Genomic DNA, 13875 nt, shown 5'->3' on the forward strand with positions numbered 1-13875 from the left:
AATAATCATTGTATTGGGCACCTGGCTGGCTCAGTCAATAGACACCGAGTCTTGATCTTGGGGTCATGAGTTCAAGCCCCACATTGAGCGTGGATATTACTTAAAAAAAAAAAAAAATCACTGGGGTCCCTGGGGGGCTCAGTCGGTTAAGCATCCGACTTCGGCTTAGGTCATGATCTCACTGTCCGTGGGTTCAAGCCTCGCATTGGGCTCTGTGCTTGACAGCCCAGAGCCTGGAGCCTGCCTTGGATTCTGTGTCTCCCTCTCTCTCTGCCCCTCCTTTGCTCACGCTCTGTCTCTCTCTCAAAAATAAATAAACATAAAAAAAAAATTTTTTTAATCACTGTATTTATTTCCATGGCAAGTGATTCTGGTTTTCCATTCATGAAATTTCCACTAAAAAAAATGTATTTCAGCTGTTGAAAAAGCAAGCCAGTTCATGAGCTGAAAATTGTTGAAGCTGATTGATGGGTACCTGGGGGGTTATTTTCATGCTACTCTTTTTTTTCCTCCTTTGTTATCTGCTTCACATTTTCCATAATAAAATATTTTTTTAAATGAAGCCAATTAACAAAATTGTGATGTAAGTAATGGTACACAGTGGTGTATGGATGTGTCTGAAATCGTGATGGGAGCACATGAATCACTGCAGTTGGGGAAAGACTAACACAGAAGAGGCCGAGTGAGATGGAGAACAGGACGTAGTGTGGACAGAGGCCTGGAGTCAGAGGCCAAAGCCCTCTCTGCCTCGGGCTTTCTCCGGGAACCAGGGTCCAGGCTGGGGAAGAGCAGCGAGAATCCTTCCTTCCCAGGGCCCCACTGGTTTCCCCACGGAGAAGCAGGGCTGCGGTGGGACTAGGAGAGGCTGCAAAAAATGCAGCTGGGGAAGGAGAGGGTGGGGGTAATGGACATACGCTCTGCTCTAAGAGCTAAGGCCAGAACTGTGCCCGAGATCAGAGGGAAGGAGGCCAGAGCCAGACTCCTTCTCCCCTGGGCCCTGTCCAACTCACTCAGCACGAGATACCCACCCACTAAGCTGCACCCGGGGCCCCAGAGCCCATCCAATCTGATAGCCCCCATGTTAGAGAAAAGGAAACTGAGAAGCCCAGCGGTGGTGGGGGGTGGGCAGTGATTTTCCCATGGTCACAGAGTAGCTCTCGGCTCCCAATGCCATCCCTCTGCTACCTTTGGCCAGGGTCAGGAGCCCTTCCGAGGACCACCCGGCGCGTGCCCTCCATGCTGCCTTCAGGCCTCTGGACCTGCGGCTGCCTCCACCAGGCTGGAGCGTGGAGACCTGGGCCCCAGACACCTCAGGAAGCCCAACGATGCCCAGCAGCAGGCAGGGCCCCATGTGGATTAGGGATTTGTTCTGCCTGGCCACGTCCAGATACCCCATCATCCTTAGCCATTCTTACGGGGTCTGCCCCCCCCCTTATCCTCCTCCATTGGCTGGCCCCTGTATGTTTGTGTTGGGGGGCTGGGGTGGGGCAGGCCCCTGTCAGGGAAGTTGGGATGGGGGCGGGGCCCTCAGCTTCCTGTTGTTCATCGCCCTGGGGCTCTGGGGGGGATTTCCCTGGCCACCCCCACCCCCCCAGGGAAGGGGAAGGAGCCTGGGTGAGTCACAGGCCTGGGGCGGGAGCCTGAGTGTGAGAAGGAGCCAGAGGAGCCTTGTCACCGAGTTATTGGGGCTCCGTGCCCTTCAGGCCCCAGGCCCACAAAGGTGCGTGGGACCCCGTCCCCGATACCAACCACCACCCATGACAGCACACCCTCCCGGTTCCCCCATCCTGGCGGTTCTGATAGGTGCTTACCTTGGTGCTGGGGCCAGTTGGGGACACGGAGAACGGGGAGGTCTTATTCTGAGGGTTCTGTGAAGAAAAAGTTGGGTTGGGGGAATGGGACAAATGAGATGAAGCAGCTTCTGACACCCCGCCCCTCGCCCACAGGGCCACCTCTGTTCCCTTCTCCCCCTTCCCACCCCTCCTGCCCATCCACTCCCTCCGGACCTGATGGTTAGTGTCTGGTCCATTTCTTTCAGTGTCTGCAACAAGAGGGAAAGAGTGAGGTGTCACCTGTGCCCCCCACATCCCCGCAGCTCCCCCACCCCGCGGGGCCTCCGCCCTCTCTGCTCCCCTCCCCACCCACCTGTGTGCTCTGCCGGGGAGTCCAGACCTTGCTTCTCGGCCTCCAGGGGCTTAGACATTCTTATTTCTGGGGACAGAAGAGGGATGTAAGTGGGGTGAGAGGGGGAAGCCAGGAGGGCTCTCGGAGCCCCCCCTCCAGCACCACCCCAGCCTCTCCCCAAATCCCCCGCACCCCCTGCCACCTTGCAAGTGCCTCTTTGAGGAGGCATGCCCTCCTTACTGGGCCTCTGCCCTTCTCTGGCAGGACAAGAAAGGGCCTTCAGGCCTTGGGGGTCTTGCCTGATCCTTTTCACCCCTGCAGAAGGTGGCACAGGGAGGGCCACCTCCCGTGAGGCCTGGGGCGGGGTGGGAGGTAGCCGGTGGTCGTGAGAAGGCTTCGGTGCCCAGGAGGAGGTGGGTGATGTTCCACAGGAGCGAGTCAACCTTGGGCCTCCTCCCGAGGCGCGCCCGTCCTGCCTCACCAGGTTTCGGGTGAGACATGTTTTCCACTCTGAGTGGGGCCTGGGGGTGTGAAGGACTGCAGCGTCCCCAAAGGAGTGAGTCTTCTGATCTCTGCCCCTCCTCCAGCCCACAACGTTCCCGTCCACACCTCACTCCCACCCGGCCTCCCGCTCCTGGCCTCCCTTCTCGCATTCGGCACACGGGCCCAGCAGCCCCATTCTGACCTCTGAACTCCGACTGACTCCAACTGCATCTGGCTCTGCCCCTGACCTGGTCCTTGGACTTAATCCTAGGCCTCACCTGGACTTCAGCCTTGAATCCCAACTGCACACCCCAGTCCAGCCTGGGTGTCCCACTGTGCAAATGCAATCCCATTCTACAGCCCCATAAACCCAGGAAATGACAGGAGGTGACAGGCAGCAAGCTAGCACCGGGGACAGAAAGCAATGGAGGCAGAGCGATGCTCTGTCCTCACAACACTCTGATGTTGGCAATGGAAAGGTGATCGTTTACCAGTGCTAAGCACAGTGTTAAGGATGATTCAGGGCTCACAGTAACAGTTGGTGCTGATATTACCCCCATTTTATAGACGAGGAAAGTGAGGGCCCAAGAGCCCAGTGAGACAGCAGAGGCGCCCTGACTGGACACCTGTCTGCATGACTCCAGGGTTCACGCTTCTAATCAGCACTGCTATGGTCTACTGGACCCCCCCCCCCCGCCCCGCTAACACCCCACTGTGACTTCCGCCCACCTCATCTCCAGCTGTCACCCCTATTCAAGTTCACCCTGACTGACACTGACTGGAAACCCAACCCGGGTAGACCCTACATAAACTTGGGCTTCTGCCCTATCCGTTCTCGATCCCCTTACCCATCCTGAATCCCAACTCCTATCCCGATGGTCCGAGTCCTTCATCTGACCTTGACTCCCAGCTTGACCTCAGACCTTTCTCCTGACCGTGAATCTGACTAGCAGGTCTCCCCCACAACTCACTCCACATCCCTGCCTTAAAACACGATGCCACCCTATCAAAGGGGCTGTCCAACTCAAGTGGGTTCTGCACCCAAGTTATTTTAAAAAGGCCAGCTACAGTAGCTAGGACATCCTCAGCAACTGAAAAAAAAAAAAATGTCCAGGAATTTTGCAATTGAGGGTTACTTAACATGAAACGCTGCTCAGCTTTAAAATTCCTAATTAAAAAGCCAGGTCACACACTGCCGGTGGGAGTGTGAATGGATATAAGCACAATTCAGGAAAGCTGGGGAGGCGCCCCCTCCCTAGGACCCAGCACATCCACTCCCGAGTGTCCATGTGAGAGAGAGGGGCATCCTGCCCACCAGGCCCATGGGCACATGTACCCAGCAACCCTTTCGAAATGACCCCAAACTGGCAACAACCCAAGGGCCCGTCAGTGGATCAACACAATGTGGTATGCCCATACAACGAAACACTCCACTGCAAGAGAAAGAACACGCTCCTGAATCACACGCACCGCTGAATCTTGCAGGCGTGACACCAAGGAAAAGACATCAGACACAAAAGCAGACGGACAGTAGGATTCCAGTTACGGGAAGCTCAGAAAACAGGCAAGATGATATCAGGTGACCAAGGTCAGATTATGGGTACCTTTGGGGGGATGCGGACGGGGAAAGGGTGTGGGGAAGCCTGTAGAGGGTTGGAAATGTTCCGTATCATGATCTGTCGGGTGGCTCTGTGGTTCTATACATATGTAAAAATTCATCAAGCTGCACCCTTAAAATTTGAGCACTTTATTGTATGTATGTTTTCACATACAAAAAAAGAAAAAAAAAAAATTAAAAGCTAAAACAAACAAACAAACGAGTACACAGTCCTACTAAGGCATAGGTTGGTGAAGGAGGTGTGGGGAACAGGTGCCCAGGATGCCACGGGAGCTCAGGTCCTATTTCCAGGCACTAGGAGGGGCATGAGTGGATAATGATCTTGAGAGACACAGGAGGACGCAGCAGGTGCTGGTGCCAGGCGCGGAGACCCCACTCCTGCCTCTGAGATATCAAAGGCAGAGGTCCAGCCTAACCCTGCCTCTAAATGGCCCAGAACTTGGCCCAGCTCCAGGCAACTGCTAATGCTAGTGTGGTCCAGCATCCCACCCCGTCTAGCATCCCTGAAACCCCTGCCCCAACCCCCTTTCCTGGCCCCTCCTTCCAACTAGTGTCGTCCATCTCTCCCCAGGGAGATCCTGCCTACAACCTGGCCCCGAACCTTTCCACAGCTCCCTATCTTCTCAAGAAAAGCCCAGATAGGGTCTTTAAACAGGTAATTAAGTTAAATGAGACCATTAGGGTGGGCCTTAATCCAATATGACTGGTGTCCTCATGAGAGGTAGATATTGGGACACAGACGCGCAGGAAAAAAGACCATGTGAGGACACAGGGAGAAGATGGGCATCCCAAGCCAAGGAGAGAGGCCTCAGAGGAAACCAACCCCACTGACACCTTGACCTTGGACTTTCAGCTTCCAGCTTTCAAGAAAATGAATTTCTGTTGTTTAAGCCACCCCATCTGCAGTACCCCATTATGGCAGCCCTGGGAAAATGATACAGCCTCCCACGGTCATGCCCTCCCACTGTCCTAGCCCTGAGCCCACAGGCCTGTGACCTTCTGTGTCTTAGTCCTTTCCCACCAGATCAGAGTGCGGGCAGGCCAGGTCTGACTCGCTGCTGGGTCCCTGGCATCACCCAGCTTAGAAGAATGGGTTATAAATGTTGGCCGAACGTCCCTCCCTGCACCTCTCTCTCTTACTTGTTCCTGCCTCTGTTCTGTTGTCCCTCTGCCATTTAACACATTTCCTGAGGGACCCTCTGTGGTCCCTCTGCCTGGAAGGCTATTCCCCACTCTGGCCACCTGGCGACCTCCTACTCATCCTTCAGGACCCTGAACAGGTTCTGTCGTCTATGGCGGTGGCTCCCTCCACCCTGGCTCCTGCTGGCCCAGCGTCTCCCCTTGTGACTGTCCTAGAGGCTGTAGCCATCTGGGCCCCAACAGGTCTCCCCCATCAGACTGGGAACCCCTTGAGGGCAGGTCTGACTCATCTTGGGGTCCCCAACACTCCCCAGCCCAGGACGTGCGGGTCAAGTGAACAAGGGGGGCCCGAGGCCCTGATCTCCCCCATCACTCCAGGCCTTTGGCTCTGCTCTTCCCCCACCTGGTGACCTTTTCTTCTCTAAGAGCAAACCCCTGCTCCTCTTTAAGGTCCCAGCTCACACGTCACCTCCTCTGTGAGGTCCTCCATGCCTCCTCGGGTGGTTGGTGTCTCTTGTCTGAGAACCCCATGCCCCTAACACACCCTGACTCCCTGGGCAATGGCCTCACCCTGCCCCAAACTGGGAACTCCTTAGAGCCCAGGCTGGTGTCATAATAACACTAATGCATGCAAGAATCTCTGACAGACCAGGACCCAATCCCGTCCCAGACAAGCCTTTCTCCCTGCTGCCACCTGCCACCTTGACCCTGAGCCCCAATCCCCAAGCAACTCCCACCTGAACCTTTGAGGTAACATCTCCTCTGCAGGGACAGTGGCCGAAGAGGCAAAGATGGCTTAAGGAGAAATCTCCACCACTCTGTTTCCATAGTTGTCCCTAAGTCTTCCCCGACCCTGACTCCCAAACAGCTGGGCACCCCCACAGCATTTGGCTGGGCTGACGGCAAAATGGTCAGTGTCGCCCTTCACCCAAGCCTGTCTCGCTTTTCTTTCCTCCCCCATCAGAGCCCAATCTGAGAAAAGGGTTTCATAGAATCATCCCCACCAAGCATGAATAGGGGACTCCCTTTCCACCACAGATCCAAAGCCAAATGATGCCTTAACACTCTAGGACATTGGCAATCCCCTTAAGAGGCCCGCGGAGGCGCCCATCCTACAGGCTATCAGCCTCGGCCCAGGCCCCTCTCTCCTGGCTCTGGAGAAATACTGACACCTATTCCCACTCAGACACTCTGCTTTCACTGGGACAAGGTAAGACCGGGGCATCTGGATTTTGAAAAGCCCCCGCCACCGCCACCTCCACCAGGTGATTCTAATATGCTCCAGCTCCCTGCACCTTCCAAAATCCATCTCAAAGCCTCATTCACACAGAAAGGCTGCTTGGTTATATGGCCATAGCCACCCCTCCCTTCTCTCATCCCTGGCAGTGTGTAACTCTTTAGAGGACCAGGCAGGAAAAAGCGATGCAGAATCCTAGCGGGCCCCTTGAATCCTATCATCCTGGAGTCAGACACACCCAGGGCTACCCACACCCTTGGGGTCACACTCGCTTGCCCCACTGCCTCAGGCCTGGGACTCTGGGTCCCCTCCGCCCTCCCCACCCCTCCCTTACCCCTCCCTCTCCGGACTTTCACTTCTCCTCTGCATTTCCCCCAGCCGGTTTTAGCAGACTTGGGCCAGCTTCTCGTTAGCACTTACCGAAAATGGGGCTAAATATAGAGGGCCCAAGGGCTGCCCCTCACCCCTCCTGGCCCCTCTTGGCCTGTCCCCTGGGTCTCCTGCCTTCACAGCCGGCTTCAATCAAGGCTGTGGCCTGGGAGCCCCTGTGGGCAGGGTTTGCGCTGCCGGGAACCTCTGTGGGCCCAGCTGGCCCGGTCCCTGCCTCCGTAGGAGCAGCACCGCACCTCCCCCCCACCACCACCCCATGTCTGTCCCCGAGCGAGCGGCCTCAAGGGAGTGAACACTTCTGAGCTGTCAGGAGGGAAGGATGGAGATACAGGCAGCAGACACAACAAGAGAGGTGGCCCCACAGCTGTGCCACGGAACACACACACCACAGCCTCAGCCAGGCAGGGCCCCAGACAAGGATAGAGACGATGCAGACACACACAGGGACAGGTGTGCAGAGATCCTGGGTCGGGATGTTTGTAGAGAAGACATATGCCCAGACACAATGACATGGGTAGATATGCAAAACACACACCCAGACATGCGCATGCACACCTGCGTTTACATACACACACACACACACACACACACACCCAGAGTTACTCAGATACACACAGACGTGCACACACTCACACATCCAGAGTCACTCACAGACGGATACACAGATAGACACACAGACACACACAGGTGTGCATACATATCCATACCCAGGTCACTCAGACAGACATACACACATACGTGTAGACACTCACATGCCTAGAATCAGCTCATCCTGGGAGATGGCCAGGGTGGACTCCCAAACCCTGAGCTCAGGCAGGCCAAGTGATCTGGCCAAGGCCACGCAGTGTATTCATTCATGTCCAGGCAGGAACCCAGGCGGGCCTCCCAGGCAGGGCAGTTCTGTGAGAGATCCCAAGTAGGGGGTCTAACTCAGTACCTAGCACACACGAGGCCCCCATTCAACCCCAGACAGGGAAGAGTCAGTGGTGGAGCAGAGCTCGGAGCTCTGCATCTACACTGCATGTATACCCACACATATACATAATTGCACATAGAGTCACCCCGATAAATAATCATGTGCCATCCTGCAAGTTGTCTTCCCTCCACGTCAACCGCCTCCCTCACCTCCTTTGCCTTGCTCATACCCACTCATCCTTCACATCTCAGCCCAGACATCCCCTCCTCCAGGAAGCCCTCTCTGACACCCCACTGGCCCAGCTGGGCAAGTCTTCTGGGCTCCCACAGTTCCCCGTGCCTCCGACCCCTCTGCCTGTGCTTCCTCCGCTTTCTGGCAATAGGTCCATCTCTCCCACTGGGAACTCCAGGAGGACAGACCTGTTTCAGTTGTGTTTCCAACACCCAACACGAAAGTGCTCAATAAATACACGTTGCTGAAGGGCCACAGGGATACCTGCATATACACTGATGCGCGTAGGATGGCACATGCCAAATCAAGACCCATCCCCACGGACACTCACAAATGCGACACAAACCGACAGTCATGCTTACATGGCCACAAATGAAACAATCACCAAGTACTGACGCTTGCTGTGTTCCAGGCACCGTGTTAAGCATTTACATGTATTACCTCGTTTAACTCTCCCATCAGCACTGCTGAGAGATAGCTATCATTATGCAGAGATAGACACATTTCACCAAAGGAGCCAACAAATACAAATCACCTTGTAAGGGTGCCCGGCACACAACATTCACTCAGTCAGCTGACACATAATAAATTTTTGCGTGGTGATAAGTGCCATAAAGAAAAGACAAAGCAGGGCAAGGGGTCTGAGAATGGTGGGATTGGTTGCCAAGTCAGACGGGGAGATCAGGGAAGGCCTCCCTGAGGAGGTGATATCTGGACAAATGAAGTGAGGCAGTGAGCCAAGAGGTCATTGCCAAGGCTAGCCCACAGTGCCACACACAACAGACCCTCACACACAGACACATGAGTCACACTCAGAGGACTCAGAACCACCACTCACATACACACGCACAGAAACGCACATACCAAAAAGCCCTGCAGCTCAGTGTTCCCAGCCCTTCGCAGCCCTCACCCACTGGTCCTCCTTATAAGAGCCTGCTACCAACACTGGGCTCCATCCTCCCTCCCCTAGAGCCCTCAGAACATTGCAGCAGAGATGGGGGGGGGGAGGACAGAAGCCCCCAGGTGTCTGGAGTGGAAGGGAAGGGGAAAGAAGAGCTGAGGGCGGGGACCCAGGGTGGGAGCGGGGGAGCTGCTGAGGTACAGAGCGAAAGTGCAGAGGAGACAGCTAAGGAGGAAGGGCAGGGCCGGCAGCGGGTGCTGGCCCCAGGCCCCTTACCTGGAGCCCCCATGCTGGAGTGAACCGTGCTGCCCGCCCCGCAGGGCTGGGGGAACAACTGTGTCATCTCCCCGCCCTCTCTGGGGGCCAAGCCCTCTCAGCCGGAAGTCACCCAGGGAGGAAACCACAGGGTCCGCCCCCTTCAGAAGGGAAAATACTCTGGCCCCAAGGCCCACCTCAGGAGGCGGTGGACCCCAAATCATGTGTGTGTTGGGGCAGCGGGGGTAGTGGGGTGGAGGGCAACAGGCTCGAGGAGCTGAGTCCTCCCACTGGGTCTCCAGGAGGTTCCTGCAACAGCTGCCCCAGCCCTTCAGCGGCCTCCACCAGGGCAAACACATCTGGAACAGGGCATGTAGGTCTGGGAGAAAGGGTGGGCCCATAACAACAACAACAACAACAACAACAACAACAACAACAACACTAAACCCTGGCTAGAAGTTTTTTGGGGTCTTTCCCAATGCCAGACTTGACAGGTGCACCTGACAGGCATCATCTCTTGAGATGATCACTATTTGCCCCATTTTACAGACGAAAAGATTGAGGACCTGAGAGCTGAGGTGGCTTCCCCAAGGGCCCAGAGCCAAGAAGCACTGAAGCCAAGAAGCACAGCAAGTGACGTTCGCGGTGGGTGTCCCGCAAGGCTGTGCAAAGGGAGGTACCCAGCCACGCACCTGTCCGCAGGTGAGGCGTCCGTCCACTGAGAAGGAAGCGGTGCCCTGGGACAGTGGCTGTGAGGGCGAAGGGGAGGGGCCGCTTAGCCCAGAGTGGCAAGATGTCCACCAGGGGCAAATGCGGGCGCCCCAGGCGGTTTGGGCGAGGGGAGCCCCGGGTCCCCTGACAGACTGCCCGCTGGCCTTTCACGGAACTGCGCTCCCGACCCAGCATTTCCCTCCGCTCCCGCCAGAGGGCGGCAGCGCCCAGCCAATAGGCCGGAGGGAGGGGCCGGCTGCGGAGGAGGAAGCCCCTCCCTCCGCTCCCCTCCCCGCCCCCCCCACCCCCACCCCTGCGCGCACACCTGCGAGGGTCACACAAAGGCGCAGGACTCCCAGCGCACGGCGGCGCAGACAAAGGCGCGGCCGAGCCCGCTGCCCTCTTCCTCTTCCCCGCGCCCGGTCCGAGGCTGTCAGGCCACCTGGCGCCTCCAAACAGGCCGCCTGTCCGCCCTGGGCCCCGCGAGACTCGCCGCGCCCCACGCTGGAGGAGGACTCCCAAGCCACACGCGCACACGGACGCTTGGACTCACCCAAACGTATACATACACTCAAGTATTTCTACACATGAGCCCCGGCACTTCACACACATGTGTCCACGCGCAGACACACGGGAACCCTCCTCTGTGCCTAGGCTCCCTACCCAACATCCCTAACTCTTGTGTACAGAAACCCCTGGGCACCCTCCTGTGGGCCCGAGGGCATATCTACACATGTGTGCTCAGGCACGCCTCCTGGCCACGTGTGCCCACATTCACACCCATGCACACTAACTCGGGATATATAACACACAGGCAGACCTTCCCCGGTGCCCTTCCTTCTGCACACAGGCCCTGTGCATCCAGACACACCCAAGCGGGCGGGCCCACTCAAGGGTAATGACCAGTGTTTTTCACATCTGTACACAGAGGGGCCAGTTCCCAACTACCGACACTCCACAACACTCCGTATGGTAAAGACCATTTCACTGAGGAGATCCACAGACCACACGACATCAACCCAGCTTCAACTCAGACCTCCTGCCTCCTGGTCCACCCCTCTCTGTCTTTCAGATGCAGGGTTTCTGTGCACAAGGGCCTTCCCGATAGCGGTCTGGATAGTGGTCTGGCGGCAGTGGGGTACCGGAGCCTCATCTTGAAGCTGCATTTGCACAGCAGGTTTTGTTTGGATTTGGGATTTATGTCTTGAGGAGGTTGGAATGAGGTCATAAGGACATTATGGGGGGCCAAAACCTCACCAAGCCACCCCCATACTCTGCCACGGACACAGTCAATGTCATCCATGTCAGGTACGTGCTTTCTGGACATGACTGGGTGTCAGCCCCTCATGGTGAGCACGAAGAGAAGCACCACCCATTTCAGGCGCTGCCTTCCCAGGTCTGTAGCTGAGTGGGGGAGCCAGGAAAGGGCTCAATCACTCCCCCTTGGGATGAAATCGCCCTACCCCTCTTGCCTCCCAGGCTGACTGAGTCCCTGACTTGGAGTCAGGGAGTCCAATGAGAATGGGTCTGAGACGTCTGTCTGGTGGGAGAGGACAGAGGGGCAGCGTTTGGGCCCACTGGGTGGGGAGGCCCTGGCAGCCAGGAATGGGAGGCCCAGGCAGGGCAGATAGTGGCCTCTCGGCCAGAGAAGAGGCCTCAAGCCATGTTGAGCGAGGCAGGTGGGGTGTGGGAGCTGGGGAGCAGTGGGGGGCCTCTCGGGGTGCAGGGAGCCTGGGAGGGAGGCAGCGCAGGGGAGGCCAGGCTGGGCTCAGGGCTGAGCGGTAATTAAAGGAGACGTAGGGGGCTCCCCAGGGCCAGCGGGGCTGGTAACTGACACGCGGGCCCCATTGCTCTGCTCATATTTCTCACCGGATCGATACGTTTGACTCCCGACAAGACAATAATCGCTTGTACGCGGCCGGCGAGTCGATCAAATACATTATTAGAGCGAGGTCCCCCGGGGGCCCGGCGGGGAGTGGTAGGGGGGGAGCAGCCAGCCCACCGGGGACAGCAGAGCAGGATTCTTCACCCCTCAGGGCCCCCAGCCATGGCCTCTTCCTCTCTGTCGCCCCTGGGGACCCTCTCTGTGGCTTGGTTCCCTGGCTTCTTTCGGGATTCCCGCTGTCTCTGGCGACCTCTCTACTCAGCCCCCAACACATCCCTGCTCTGCGTGGGGACCCAAGGGGTCTTTCTCCACAAGTGCTGCCTCATCTGTAGGGCTCAGCGTGTGGGAGCTCAGAGAGGCCCCTCCGACCCCCAGCTTAGCAGGAAACAGGGAGACTGGGTTGCAGGCCACACTGAGTCAACAGCTGGGCCAGGAGAGGAACTGGTGATTCATTGACACCAACCTTCCTCTGCATCTCAGCACATCGGCCTTCAACAGAGACCAGGCCAGGGCAGCCTCTGGGGGCAGGGGGGTGTCTTAGGGACCCAAACACATAGGAAAACAAGATGAGGAGTGACAGACAGACACAGAGACAGAGGGGTGTTTGGCTAGTCCTGCTGCAGGGCCATGCCATCCTCCAGTGCGCCCCAGCTACTCTCAGACCAAACCTAGCTTTGGCCTGCCCTGGGCACTGCTTGCCCACCTCTTCCCCCACCTTCTTGGTTTCTGGGCTTGAGCCTTCATTTCCTGTTCACCCTTGGCCTTGCCCTCAAAACTGCTTCTCTGGTGCCCCTAAGTCAAGGTCAAGCTGCAGCCACCCCATGATCTGCTTAGGAGCACCCAGCATCCAGGGACTTAAATTATTTCTCCTTTGCTGCCTTCATCATCATCATCGTCATCATCATCATCATCAACCATCATTACCAACAACAGCAGCAACAGTGTCACTGTCTATTCTGTGCTACTTGAGCCAATACATTGGTTCCCATCTTCACGACAATCTGAGGAAGTAAGGTCTATTATCATCCCCATTTTACTGATGAATTGGAGCTCAGAGAGGTGAAGTCACTTGCCACACGTCACACAGCGTGTGAGTGGTAGAGTCAGGAGTCAAACCCAGACCTGTCCTCCTCACAAACAACATGGCAGCAAACAACACGGCCATTCCAGGAGCGGAAGGGAGGCACGATTGGCTGGTACAGACTGAACAAGGAAGATATAGGAGACAAGGTGGGGAGGCAGGGCCACACCCCAGGGCCTTGCAGGCCAGGTGAGCATTTTGGATTTTACTGCAAGCACAGTGAGATGCCACTGAGGGGGTCTTGAGCAGGGAAGTGACGTGGCTCTGTAAATGTTTTTGTGGATGATTCAGGCTGCTGTGGGAGGTTGGCCGTGGGGAAATGGGTGGTGCCCACATGAGATGGAGGGGATAATGGCTGGGACCAGCGTGGTGGCAGTGGGGGAAGAAAGGAACAGGTGTCCCTAGAAGCAATTTTGAGAGTAGACCCCATGAAATTGGTGATTTGCTGAAGGTGGGGTGGGGGGGGAGGAGGGAGGAGTGAAGAATGAAACCCAGGAGCACAGGAGTACCTTTCCTACCGCAGAAAGGTTGGAGAGGAGGCAGAGCTCAAGCTGGGATGAGAAAGATTTGGGCAGGACGCCATACATGCCTTAGGCTGGATTTGATGTTGTAGGTGGGAGACTTTTGAGCAGGAATAGTGTGTGTAAGAGAGATCCACAGCATGAGGACAGGCCAGCGGTGGAATCTAGAGGTAGGATTAACAGAGAGGAGGCTGGGACAAAGACCCAGATGACAGGGAGGTTGAGGCCATGAGGGTCCACTTTCACATGAGATTCTACAGGACTCTAGTGGGCCTGCAAGTGGATGACTGGGCAAGTGCCTGGGTCACAGATGGATAGTGGGAGGGAAGATGCTCAGGTCAGTGCTGGGGACAAGATCAGGAAGCAGCATCTCGGAAGCAGT

General features: G+C 56.6%; 1 protein-coding gene across 9 annotated transcripts in view; it reads right to left on the minus strand.

The window, feature by feature from the left end:
* POU2F2 (POU class 2 homeobox 2) overlaps positions 1-13875 on the minus strand; it is a 60070-nt gene that overhangs the window by 24281 nt on the left and 21914 nt on the right. For 8 of the 9 annotated variants that reach the window (XM_060651280.3, XM_060651279.3, XM_060651276.3 and 5 more), the window contains exons 1-4: positions 9317-9400; positions 2146-2211; positions 2007-2041; positions 1812-1868 (exon numbers count right to left, since the gene is read on the minus strand). In XM_060651280.3, the coding sequence (XP_060507263.1) occupies positions 1812-1868; positions 2007-2041; positions 2146-2211; positions 9317-9383 (225 nt within the window). In that variant the 5' untranslated portion in view covers positions 9384-9400. Of the gene's footprint in view, positions 1-1811; positions 1869-2006; positions 2042-2145; positions 2212-9316; positions 9401-13875 lie in introns of those variants that run through there. The other variant, XM_060651277.3, reaches the window with a different exon arrangement.

Source organism: Panthera onca, chromosome E2 (genome assembly GCF_046562875.1).
Source record: "Panthera onca isolate mPanOnc1 chromosome E2, mPanOnc1 haplotype 2, whole genome shotgun sequence".
Classification (NCBI taxonomy): Eukaryota; Metazoa; Chordata; class Mammalia; order Carnivora; family Felidae; genus Panthera; species Panthera onca.